Source organism: Chlorocebus sabaeus, chromosome 16, assembly GCF_047675955.1.
Source record: "Chlorocebus sabaeus isolate Y175 chromosome 16, mChlSab1.0.hap1, whole genome shotgun sequence".
NCBI lineage: Eukaryota > Metazoa > Chordata > Mammalia > Primates > Cercopithecidae > Chlorocebus > Chlorocebus sabaeus.
In genome coordinates this window covers 67,778,881-67,792,174 of record NC_132919.1, presented here as the reverse complement: position 1 = coordinate 67,792,174, position 13,294 = coordinate 67,778,881, and the positions used below count along the sequence as shown (strand labels likewise).

Sequence of the window (13,294 nt, the reverse complement as noted above, 5' to 3'; positions counted from 1 at the left end):
TGTTGAGGAGGACCAGTACAGGATTGTGTACAACATGTCCATAAAATAGTCCTAGGAGTCTGCCTGGGTTGTCCCTATAGGCACAACGCCCCACCATCCCATCATAACCTTAGCAAGCAGTTTCCAATCAAGTCTCCAGCAGCAGTGGCCAGGGATTTGTGTGAGGGGGAGGGGAAGATTGGATTGAGGAAGCTTGCCTTGTTACCCACTGCGCCCCTTCTCTGGGCTGAAGTCCCTCTCTACCTTTTCCTGCTCTTTCCTTTTTCCAGAGGGATACTGAGAAGGGAAGGACCTGGGGCCAAATCCTCATTTCTAGGGCTGGGACAGATGCTGGCATCCTATCAGGCCAGAAGAGGGGGATGGGTGGGTGGCCTGGCCCCTGAGAAATGAACACAGCCATTTGTCCCTGTGGTCCCCCCACCCTCAGTTACTCCTACCCCTGCCTGGTGTTCTGTGCGGGAGACACACGTGGGGAGAAGAAAAGGCACACATACAATACCTTTAAGGGTAAAGAAGCTTTATCCCACATAAATGTCAATGCAGATATAGTAAGCAAATGATAGAATAAGCAAGTTGCAGTGGGAAGGGGAGAAGGGAAAACAGATATATATATAGTTACACTCACCAGACTATGGAGGATTCGCTACCAGACTGGGAAGTGAATGGCCTCGAGTCGGCTACTCATCCGTGCACAGACGAGGAGAGGTCTCATGAAGCTTCAGCACAGTCTAGGACCCTAGCTCTTTTGTAATGAGTTGTTTGGCATGAGGTCCAGGCACGAGGGCCCTTTGTGACCAGGCTCAAGGAACATAAAAAGATCAACTTGTTTTTGTGATTGTCTGTTGTTTTTCAATAACTGACATATCGGAATAGATTGAAATAGAGATTTCTCCGAAACAGCGCTGGATGAATGCCTCGAGGAGCTCACACAACCCATTCCGGGACTTGGTGACCATTGTTTGTGTCCATGTTCAACTGAGTTGAAATTTAGTATTTAACTTTTCCTCCACATTCGGCCTCAATTTGATACTCAATTATAGGAAAATACTCCTAGGGATACATAGGGAAGGCACAGTTGATATAGATTACAGATACAGGGTAAGCACAGGAGAATGAAAAGCATAATTAGCCAGGCACAGTGGCTTACGCCTGTAATCCCAGCACTTTGGGAGACCGAGGTGGGCAGATCACAACGTCAGGAGATCAAGACCATCCTGGCTAACACAGCAAAACCCCGTCTCTACTAAAAGTACAAAAAATTAGCTGGACGTGGTGGTATGCGCCTGTAGTCCCAGCTACTTAGGAAGCTGAGGCAGGAGAATGGCATAAATCTCGGAGGCAGAGGTTGCAGTGAGCCAAGATCATGCCACTGCACTCCAGCCTGGGCGGCAGAGCGAGACCCCATCTCAAAAAAAAAAAAGCATAATAAATAAAAACCACACCCCCCATGGCTTTGCAAGGAGAGTCATATTTTGAGAATTTCAGGAATGTATACATAACATTCAGTATGCGGTAAGGGGCAAACCTTTCCTTGGGCTATGGTAAGCAAACCTGATGCCATTTGACTTTGCAACACGACAGTACACAGCTGAGCACATTTATCTGATAACAACATAAGTTCCATGCTACTATCATTAAGAGCTGTTTCTACATGTAAGCTGAATATTTTAATTTGTTGCTGAAGCAGGGTTGTACCGGCGGCAGGGGAGAATACTGTGATAGGGTACCATCACCACAGAGTCCGGCACATTCATAACCAGCAATGTTTGTAAGCATCTAGATTACTGGGGAGGGGAATATTATCCCGGATGGTGAATGGAATTAATGACCACCCGCAAGTGTGTTTCCCCATCCAATGTCGGGGCAGGTATCACCACCCGTAGGATTCACATACCTAGAGGGCCCCCCAGGGAACAGGAAGAGTTCTACTATAATTGTATCGCTGTAATGTGTAATTTAAGTAACAAAGGTGCTGTGTTTTGTTTGGGCTTGGGCAAAAATGGACTGTTTGGTTAAAAGAAGTCGAGGTTGGATTACAAGTGTTATCCCGGGCCGGGCGCGGTGGCTCATGCCTACAATCCCAGCACTTTGGGAGACCGAGGCCGGCGGATCACCTGAGTTCAGGAGTTTGACACCAGCCTGGGCAACACGGTGAAACCCCGTCTGTACTGAAAATACAAAAAGTTAGCTGGGCGTGGCGGTGTGTGCCTATAGTCCCAGCTACTTGGGAGGCTGAGGCAGGAGAATCACTTGAACCCAGGAGGCGGAGGTTGCACTGAGCCAAGATCGTGTCACCTCACTGCAGCCTGGGCGGCAGAGAGAGGCTTCGGCTCAAAAAAGCAAAACAAAACAAAACCAAACCAAGTGTTACCCCACTCCCATTGGTATTGGCATATCCATTCAGAAATGTTAGCAGGGACAATCCTCCAAGGTAGCCCATTCCCAGCAGCCTCTGGCAACCCGACACATAGCCAGCACTGACTGCAGTTGGCTTCTGTTGCGGCAGTGGCTACCCAGTTGATGAACTCATTCTCAGCCTCCGCCATGGTGACCCAGGTGCTGATTACTAGCAGACAGGCTATTCTCTGTAATAACAAAAATGGAGGGGAACATGATATGGTTTTTAATCTTTAGGAAATTGTACTATGCCTTCATATTCGGCTCCAATAGCTACAAGGTCACCAGTCTTAGGGGCAGGATCTGATGGACATTGTACCCATATTTTGGCTCCCGGATTTAAGTTGCCCACTCTGGTGGACCTGAAGTCTCCGTTCTATATGTTGTTTCTGTTGGGGCAGAAATTTCCTTGGGGGTTAATTGTTGACAAGGTACCACTAACAATTGAGCAACCCGCATCTGTGGTTTTATAGCAAAAGAATCTGGAGTGGTATTGTATAAAATGACCTTTAACTCTCCCCAGTAATCACTATCAATTATACCACCATACATTACTATGCCTCTCATTGCAAGGCTTGACCGTGCTGTAATCCATTCATCCACATTCAAGTTTGCAGTTATGGTGGAAATTTGGGCCTATTGATCTGCCTGCGGATTGAATAGTCTGTCAAGAGAAAGCAGAGACGCATGAGCACCAACATGGCAAACAGTGATAATGGTAGTGTGCTCCAGGATTCAGGTATCTTCACAGTATTGTTTTCCCCAAACCTCTTTATTCCCAATTAACCATTTGTTTCATTGCCATTGGGGCATCCTAGTAGTGAGACCGTTTGCTACTGACCAAAAGTTGGTATACAAGTGACAAATCCCTCTGGCCTCCTCCTGAAGAGCTTTGAGGACGGCTACCAATTCAGCCAGCTGGCTGCTCCCACCAGAGCTTCCTTCATCAGAACCGGTGAGTTTTGGGAAAACTCATGACCCAAGTCATAATCATAAAGACATCATGGTTGAAGCAGAGGTGCTCCGTTTCCAGCAAAGCCTAACAGCAAGCTAACAATTGCCTCTTGAAAGGGGTATAAACTTTGCTGGCCTCTGGCAGCTTCCGGGTCCAAAACTCCAAAGATACCATCTTCCCATCTTGTTTCTGCCTAAGGCTCCAATTAGCATGTTGATTTAGGACAGTTACTTGCAGTTCTACTGGGCCATCCCGTATGGGCCATAGATCTAGTGCCAGTTTCACTGCTTGTTTAGCTTGTTCTAAAGCCATGGTCTCTTTCTCTCCCCAGTGAAAGTCATAGCATTTCCTAAGGACTGCATGCAGAGGTTGTAAAATGTTACCCAAATGGGGAATATGACGTTTCCAGAATCCAAACAAGCCAATTTCTGGGCTTCCTTTTTAGTAGTAGGGGTTGCAAATTCTAGTATTCTAGCCTTAGCCTTTGGTAAAATTGATTATTTCCCTTATTCCATAGGATGCCAAGGAATTTTACAGTTTGTGCAGGTCCTTGAATTTTACTAGGATTAATTTTCCATCCTTGAGATAGGAGCTGGGTTTTTACCTGCTCCAAACCCTGGCTGACTGCTTCAGTTTTACACTGACTGGGCCACTCAGACAGATGCTTTTTTCATCAATAGGCTGATAGCTTTGAGCCTGATCAGTCAAGACATAGGCCTGGCATTGGGCCAAGACCAGTCTGGAAGTCAGATTAGCATTTTCCTTTTCCAGCTTACATTTCTCCTGTAGCAGCTAGTCCCTATCTTGACACATTAACTTATAAGCAGTAAGCAAGCACCATCCACGCAGGGAAATTCCCTCAGCGTCCGTTTTACCAACTGGGATTCCCTGAAGCACTTCACGCACAAAGGTTCAAATTGCACTAATTTAGATTCCCAATTTTCACAAAGGCCAATTCCCTTGGACAACTCAATGGCCACAGGGAAGAACTGGGGGAGTTCCCATCCCTGGATATGGGAAGTCTCTGAGCTCCCAGCCCGGTCCTTGCGGTTTCTTTCAGATTCTGTTCGTGACACCAAAAATGTTCCGTGTGAGAGATGCACGAGGGGAGAAGAAAAGGCACACACACACAATACCTTTAAGGGTAAATTAGCTTTATCCGACGTAAATGGCAATGCAGATATAATCAGCGAATGATATAAGCAAATTAATATAATAAGCAAATGATACAATAAGCAAATTGCAATGGGAAGGGGAGAAGGGAAAAGAGATACATACATTTACACTCACCAGACTACGGAGGATTCACCACCAGTCTGGGAAGCAACGGCCTGGGCTCCAGAGTCAGCCACTCGTCTGTGCACAGACGGGGAGAGTCTCATGAAGATTCGGCACAGTCTGGGACCCTAGCTCTTTTTGTAACGAGTTGTTTGGCATGAGCTCCAGTCACGAGGGCCCTTTGTGACCAGGCTCAAGGAACACAAAATGGTCAACTCGTTTTTGCGAGTGTCTATTGTTTTTCAATAACTAACATATAGGAATAGATTGAAATAGAGATTTCTCCGAAACAGCGCTGGATGAATGCCTCAAGGGGCTCACACAGCCCATTCCATGACCATTGTTTGTGTCCATGTTCAACTGAGTTCAAATTTAATATTTAACTTTTCCTCAGACAACTGAGGAAAAGTGTTTCCTCAACTTTTCCGCAGACAATTGAGCTCCACAGACTTCTGAGGAACTTCCCTTTTCCTCTCTCACACCTTCCTCTGCTCTCCCTCCTCCAGCTGCCTTGACCTTGCTCTGCAGCACCCCTCACCTCTCCAGAAAGCTCCCCAGCTCCCCGGCTTCTTCCGGGCCCTGCCTGCGCTTGCGCTCAGCCATCAACACAGCCACAGCCACCGGTGAGCAGCACAGCGCCCGTGATGCCCAGCACAGTGGCAGTCTCAGCCAGGCAAAGCTGGGCCTCCACACCACTCAGCACTGCTCCTGACAGCCTTTCAGGCCCAGCGCAGGTCAGGTTGCCCAGGTCTACCACACGCAAGTGCCGCAGGTGACCCAGCTTTCCGAATGCTCGCTGCAGGTCACAGTCACATGTCCAGGGGTTATCGGCCAACAGCAGCCGCGTGCCTGCTGTCCGGATGCCTGCCACTGCCTTGAACTCCAGGTGCTGCAGTCGGTTCCCCACGAGGGAGAGAAGGCCCAGTGCCCCTAAGGTTGCAAACGCCTCGGCCTCCAGCTCACTGATGTCATTCCCAGCTAGAGATAGGACTTCCAAGCCTGGCATAACGGCCAGAGCAGCACCCTCCACCCGCTGCAGCTGGTTCCCAGCCAGCGAGAGCCAGTGTAGGCAGAAGAGGCCCCCAAAGACCCCTGCGGTCAGTTCAGCCAGCTGGTTGTGGCCCAGGTCGAGCTGCTCCAGGCTCCCCAGGCGCCACAGGCTGCTGGGGTCCAGGGAAGTGAGTAGGTTGTGAGAGAGGTCCAGGCGGAGCAGAGAGCCCAGGGTAGCCGAGAAGTCTGGGGGCAGATGGGCCAGCTGGTTGTGGCTGAGGTCCAGCTGCTCCAGGAAACTCAGGCCCCCTGGGGCCCCACCAGACAGATCTCGCAGGATATTGTGAGAAAGCAGCAACACCCGCAGTCCCCAAAGGCCCTGGAAGGTGCCAACCGGCAGATGGCTGAGATTATTGTGGCTCAGCTCCAGGAGCCAGACTCCATCAGGCAGCCTGGAAGGGAGACGGAGCAGGTGGAGGCCCCCACAGTCCACCACGCTGCCTGAGATAGGGCAGGTGCATGGTATTTGGCATGCTGCCGCCAGACTCGTGAGAAACACTGATGCCACCACTATGACTATAGCCATCGTGAGGGAGGTGTGGCCACACCCACCCCGTCCTTGCTCCATGAAGGGCTGGGATGAGGATGGCATCAAGCACTCATGGCTGCTGAGACCTTCAGGCCTCACTCCTCTGCCTGGGACCCTGGCAAGCACAGTGATGCTAGGGGAGAAAAACACAAGTAGATGCCATTCAGGGGTCTCACCATTTGCTGGGTGCCCAAACATTGTCTCAAAGACACCCTGTCTCTATCTCCCATGATTTTAAGTGTTACCCAAGCTTCTGGCAAGAGTCCTCTTGGCCTGCAACCCCAGCATTCGGATCCTCCTCCCTTAACCACCTCTCATTCCTTCTTCCTGCTGGATGAGGAGCAATCAGGGAAGATTGCCTGTAATCCTCTGTACCTCCTTCCTCCCATCCCACACTGCAGCTCACTGACTTTCACCCCCACTCAGGCTTTCTCTCCCTCTTACTTTCCCGAAGGAAGAGGAGCGGGATCATCAGTGGCACACGGCAGCTGCAGCAAAGCCACACCAACAGCCAGAGTCACAGTCAGGAGAGACTGCACCTCCTCATAGTTACTACTGCTCTGCATGTTTAGAGAAGCTTATCTCCTAACTACAGCAATGATCCCTGAGAGTACAGGCTTCTCACTGACTGTCTAGAGGGACCCAGGAGAAACTCTGCCTTCCCCGGCCCCCAAACATGCATTCAATTGCTCTCAAGCAGCCAACATTTCTGGAGCTCCCGTTCTGCCAGAGGTCAGAGCATCAACAAGATCCTGGCCCTGTCTGGGCACTGAGGATAGGGCCTCAGGCCGTGAAAGTCCAATGCACTCACCTGTGTTCCTGGCAGCACCTGCACCCGAGTGCACCTGAGTGCAGCCCCAGCCCAGAAATGGCAGTGGAAAGAATCTGGGCTCTAGTTGCCTGCCTGTCTGGCCTCCTGCCAAAGTCCTGCCCTTATGAGCAGCAGCAGGACCAGCTCTCAGGGACGCCACAGTCCCAGGGGTGAGCATGTGGGACAGGCTTAGGAAATCCCCACCTTATGGCCTTGCATCCAGGGAAGCAGGGCTCGCCCCCAGCCTCTTTCCTCACTTCCTTCTGGAGACCCACAACCTGCTCTGTATTGTGAGAATGGCAGCTTGAGGCCCAAGGGCCCTCCCTCAGTTCGGGTAGGAGTCAGGTGTCTCCTCCTTCATTCTATACTGCCTGCCTGAGAAATCTGCCATCATCTATAATTCACCCAGGTCTTGTCTAGGCATAAAGGAAGGGAATGCTTTTTCTTCTCACTAGGCCAAAGGTCAAAACACTTCATCCTGGCATTTGAGTTGTGCCCAGCATCTCCCAGAACACAGTATTTGTGCCTAGTACCTCTGCCTTGCTCTAGGAGCCCAAACCTCCTGTCCAGGTTTCCCAGTGTGCTCACTAGCCCTGCCCAGTGAACTCTTAAGAGAATAGTAATGGCCACACAGAAGGGCCAGGCATCTCATTAAAGGCTTCATTTAATCCTCAACTGAGGAAAGGAACTCTTTTTTTTTTTTTTTTTGAGACAAGATCTCACTCTGTCCCTAGGCTGAAGTGCAGTGGTGCAATCACAGGCCACCACAGTCTCAACCTCCCAGGCTCAGGTGATCCTCCCACCTCAGCCTCCTGAGTAGCTGGGACTACAGGTATGTGCCAGCAAGCCCAGCTAATTTTTGTATTTTTTGTAGAGATGGGGTTTTGCTGTGTTGCCCAGGCTGCTCTCGAATTCCTGGACTCAACTGATCTTCCCACCTCAGCCTCCCAAAGTGCTGGGATTTACAGGCGTGAGCCACTGTGCCCAACCAGGGACTCTAATTTTACTGATGAGGAAACCAATGTGTGACAAAGCCAGTTAAGTTTCCAAGTCATACTGCTAGTTAGGGGCAGAAGTAAAATCTGACGTAACTCAGGCCTGACAGAATCTAGTCATGCTTGGCAGAGCGTAGTGGCTCATGCCTGTAATCCAGGCACCTTGGGAAGCCAAGGTGGGCAGACCACCTGAGGTCAGAAGTTCAAGACCAGCCTGGCTAACATGGTGAAACGCTGTCTCTAAAATACAAATTAGCCAGGTGTGGTGGTATGCGCCTGTAGTCCCAGCTACTGGGGAGGCTGAGGCAGGAGAATCACCTCAACCCAGGAGGTAGAGGCTGCAGTGAGCTGAGATCATGTCACTGCACTCCAGCCTGGGCGACAGAGCGAGACTCTGTCTCAAAAAAATAATAATTTTTTTTGTAGAAACGAGGTCTCACTATGTCGCCCAGGCTGGTCGTGAATTCCTGAGCAACATGGTGAAACCCCCTCTCTACATAAAATACCAAAAATTTCCAGGCATAGTGGCTCACACCTGTAATCCCAGCATTTTGGGAGGCCGAGGCAAGCGGATCACAAGATCAGGAGTTCAAGACCAGCCTGACCAACATGGTGAAACCCTGTCTCTACTAAAAATACAAAAAAAAAATTAGCCGGGCATGGTTGCATGCGCCTGTAATCCCGACTACTCAGGAAGGTGGGGTGGAAGGATTGTTTGAGCCCAAGAGGTTGAGGCTGCAGTAAGCTGTGATTGTGCCACAGCACTCCAGCCTGGATGACAGAGGGAGACCTTGTCTTTAAAAAAAAAAAAAAAAAGTCAAGATCTACTAGACAAGAGCAAAGGGGTGAATAACATAGATTATGCCTATAATGGGAAGAGTAGCAGACCTATTATCAACCTAGGGCATGAGTCTGAGTCTCTGGTTAATCTCAAGCCCCTCAGAATTAGTTCAAGTGATCTGTATAAGCAGATTATACTGGAAAAAACTTGAGGAACTGTCAATAATCTGTAAGAAAACATTGCCAACAGACGGTTGCTAGAGCTTTGGGCTCAGCGAACTTTCCAATTTTCTTTTTTTTTTTTTTAGACGGAGTCTCACTCTGTCGCCCAGGCTGGAGTGCAGTGGCGCCATCTCCGCTCACTGCAAGCTCCACCTCCCAGGTTCATGTCATTCTCCTGCCTCAGTCTCCCGAGTAGCTGGTACTACAGGCACCCTGGTACTACAGGCACCATGCCCTGCTAATTTTTTTGTATTTTTAGTAGAGACAAGGTTTCACTGTGTTAGCCAGGATGGTTTTGATCTCATGATCTCGTGATCTGCCTGCCTCGGCCTCCCAAAGTGCTGGGATTACAGGTGTGAGCCACTGCGCCAGGCCAAAATTTCCAATTTTCAAGTCACATAACAGTTCACAAAACTCAAAACAGGCTCATTTAACATATTATGTCTGAGCAATTTCCTAAAACATGAGGACCACTAGGTGCCCACATGAGTTCACTAAAAATAAGTTTTACAGCCAGGAGCAGCAGCGGTGGCTCACGCCTGTAATTCTAGCACTTTAGGAGGCCGAGGCGGGCAGATTGCCTGAGTTCAGGAGTTCAAGACCAGCCTGGGCAACATGGTGAAACCCTGCCTCTACTAAAATACAAAAAAAAAAAAAAAAAAAAAAAAATTAGCCAGGTGTGGCGGTGTGCACCTGTAGTCCCAGCTACTCGGGAGGCTAAGGCTGGAGAATTGCTTGAACCTGGGAGGCAGAGGTTGCAGTAGGCCGTAATCATGCCACTGCACTGCAGCCTGGTGACAGAGCAAGACTCCGTCTCAAAAAAAATAAACAGGGCTGGGCACAGTGGCTCATGCCTGAAATCCCAGCAGTTTGGGAGGCCGAGGAGGATGGATCACAAGGTCAGGAGATCAAGACCATCCTGGCTAACATGGTGAAACACCGTCTCTACTAAAAATACAAAAAAAATTAGCCGGGCGTGGTGGTGGGTGCCTGTAGTCCCAGCTACTTGGGAGGCTGAGGCAGAAGAATCGCTTGAACCCAGGAGGCAGAGGTTGCAGTGAGCCGAGATCACACCACTGCACTCCCGCCTGGGCAAAAGAGCAAGACTCCATCTCAAAAATAAATAAGCCGGGCGCGGTGGCTCAAGTCTGTAATCCCAGCACTTTGGGAGGCCGAGACGGGCGGATCACGAGGTCAGAAGATCGAGACCATCCTGGCTAACACGGTGAAACCCCGTCTCTACTAAAAAAATACAAAAAAAAACCTAGCTGGGCGAGGTGGCAGGCGCCTGTAGTCCCAGCTACTCCAGAGGCTGAGGCAGGAGAATGGCGTAAACCCGGGAGGTGGAGCTTGCAGTGAGCTGAGATCCGGCCACTGCACTCCAGCCTGGGCGACAGAGCGAGACTCTGTCTCAAAAAATAAATAAATAAATAAATAAATTTTACTCAAACGACTTTATTTCCTTTTTTGATAGGGCTACCAGATGTCTATCGTAAATCTGGATGTTATTAAAATCTCTCAGGATATCCCTTTGGATAAGATGAAAACACAGAAGACAGTTTATCAAAATTAAAAATAACACAACATTGGGATGGACAACTAGTGTATTGCGGTACAGAATCAAGATTTTTTTTAAAGCTCTTTTTAGGTTAAAATTGTTGGTTAAAAATATTTAGGCCGGGCGCGGTGGCTCAAGCCTGTAATCGCAGCACTTTGGGAGGCCGAGGCGGGTGGATCACGAGGTCAGGAGATCGAGACCATCCTGGCTAACACCGTGAAACCCCGTCTCTACTAAAAATACAAAAAACTAGCCGGGCGAGGTGGCGGGCGCCTGTAGTCCCAGCTACTCGGAGGCTGAGGCAGGAGAATGGCGTAAAACCCGGGAGGCGGAGCTTGCAGTGAGCCGAGATCGCGCCACTGCACTCCAGCCTGGGTGACACAGCGAGACTCTGTCTCAAAAAAAAAAAAAAAAAAAAAAAAAATTTAATAACAGGCTGGGCACGGTGGCTCACACCTGTAATCCCAGCACTTTGGGAGACCGAGGCGGGTGGATCACTTGAGGTCAGGAGTTTGAGACCAGCCTGGCCAACATGGCGAAACCCTGTCTTAACTGAAAAATACAAAAATTAGACAGGTGTGGTGGCGCATGCCTGTAATTCCAGCTACTCGGGAGGCTGAGCAGGAGAATCGCTTGAACCCAGGAGGTGGAGGTTGCAGTGAGCTAAGATTGCACCAGTGCACTCCAGCTTGGGTGACAGAGTGATACTCCATCTCAGAAAAAAAAAAAAAATTAACAGCAATAAATGTAAAATTCAGTATTTAGGAATCTAAAATCTACTTACACAAGCTGGAGAAGACTTGGCATAATAGCTACTTCTGTGAAGAAGTCTGGGCAGATTGTGCTGATCACATCAAACTGAATCAACAGTGTGATGTATCTGCCAAAAGGAGCTAGTTGCTATAGTGTCCAACATCGCAGTAAATGGTTGCAGGAAAAGGTCCCAGTGTGCTAACAGACCATGTCCAGCGCTGGGACCACACTCAAAAACTAGGAAAGCTTCCTTCAAAAGCCATCTGACTGGAGAAGATAGTTCTGAGTCACATTTGCTGATTTAGCAATGCCCGTGCCCCTCACCCAGGGGCTGCCAGCAAAAGAAAAACCCCTGAAAGAGGGACTACCATGCAGGACACCTGAGCATTAGCCTTAGTTCTAACGGTGAGCCGCCACTGGAGGACAAGAAGGGCACGGACAGCTGCCACATGTTGCCTCCTTGAGTAATGAGTACCCCATCAATGGAAGTTCAAGTAGAGGCGGTCTGCTGAGGATGCTATAAAGGGATATGTAAAGTGGGAGGCGGGACTATACTGTATAAACTCTTAAGATCTCTGGCATCGTTAAGTGCTAGGAAATTTGTTCTAAACTTCCAATACCAGCCCCAGCATGGGAAGCATCCTGTGTTTGCACCGTCGACACACTGACTGCTGAGTTACATGGCTACATGTCCTGCCTGGAGCCAGTACGTAAGGGCAACAGCAGGACACTTTCAGAAAAGTCTCATCTGAACAAAACTGAAGTGTACATGATGACAGCACACACTTGTAAGAGTGAAGGCAGAGGTTGCAGTGAGCCGTAATCATGCCACTGCACTGCAGCCTGGTGACAGAGTGAAGGGTCCCAAATTATACTCCCTTTCATAAATATCCTCAGTTCAACTCCCCTCTCCCTCCACAGTACAGACTGGACACATCTCTCAACCTGGCTGTACCCAACTATTCACCTTCTCTGTGTCTGCACTAAGGTCACTCAACATGATTGGCAGAGGCACACAATGGATGCCTGTTTACCCCCAAAATTCATGAGGACGCATCTCTAAAAGGGCATTCAACAGTCTTACCCTATTCCCCCTTCAGGTTAACTGGGCCACCAGAAAAGAAGTCACTTACCCTTACCTCCCTGACAGATCTACAGACTTACCTCCTAGCACTGCCCTGTCAGGGAAGAAGGGCCCCTCCTATCTGAGGCAAATCTACCCACTGTGGCCAGAGATCCCAACCTCTTGTCTTCTCAGAGTTCACAGGTGACGTGACAGTCATTGAATGTCTAACTCCATCCCATGCTTCTCTAAGCCCAGGCTTGTTATCCAGTTGCCCATTTGCCATCCGCTCTTCAATGTTTCCTGGGCAAGACAAAATGGCAATTCAAAAATTCCAGATTCTTCCACAAACTTCTTCCTCTCCCATTGTTTGCCACCTACCTAGAAGGCATCCTTCATTCCTCTCTGTCCCTCACCACCTTGCCCTCACATTCAGCGCATCAAGTCCCGTCAACTCTGAAACCAATTCTCTGCCACCGTCTCCCACCCAGACTGCCGTGCCACCCCTAACCCAGCAGCCTCCTCCTTGCTTCCGCTGCCACCGTCTGATATCAGACCAAGTCCTGTGGCTGCCCATGGTCCCAAAGAACCCAGTCTCTAGGATAACTGTAAGGTCCTGCACCACCTGGCTCCACCTACTTCTCTATCGTCCTGCTCAGCAGGCTTCAACCGCCTGTCTTCTGTCAGTTCCTGAACATCCCAAGCTCTTGTCAACCTGACTTTAGCACCTGCTGTTCCCTCTATCTGAACACTCTTGGCTAGCACCTTGTTCTTCAGATTTCAGCTGAAATCACATCTCAGTGGTCATCTATAAATATTCTCTCTAGAGAGATACACGCCCCTCCCTCCAGTAAGCATAAGCAACAACTTTAAGCTAAGAGACAGAACAGAGTAAAAGGGGTC

At 49.4% G+C, this 13,294-nt stretch overlaps 1 protein-coding gene and 1 pseudogene across 1 annotated transcript; both read right to left on the bottom strand.

Moving 5' to 3' along the window:
- Positions 1–4,494: 4,494 nt before the first annotated feature.
- LOC140708688 (uncharacterized) lies at positions 4,495–10,274 on the bottom strand. The gene is made up of 2 exons (XM_073005252.1): positions 7,021–10,274; positions 4,495–6,342 (listed from the first exon to the last, which is right to left on the bottom strand). The coding sequence occupies exon 2, from the start codon at positions 6,270–6,272 to the stop codon at positions 5,226–5,228; it is 1,047 nt and encodes a 348-aa protein (XP_072861353.1). The 5' UTR covers positions 6,273–6,342; positions 7,021–10,274; the 3' UTR covers positions 4,495–5,225.
- LOC119622249 (small nucleolar RNA U3) lies at positions 6,627–6,829 on the bottom strand (annotated as a pseudogene).
- Positions 10,275–13,294: the final 3,020 nt, after the last annotated feature.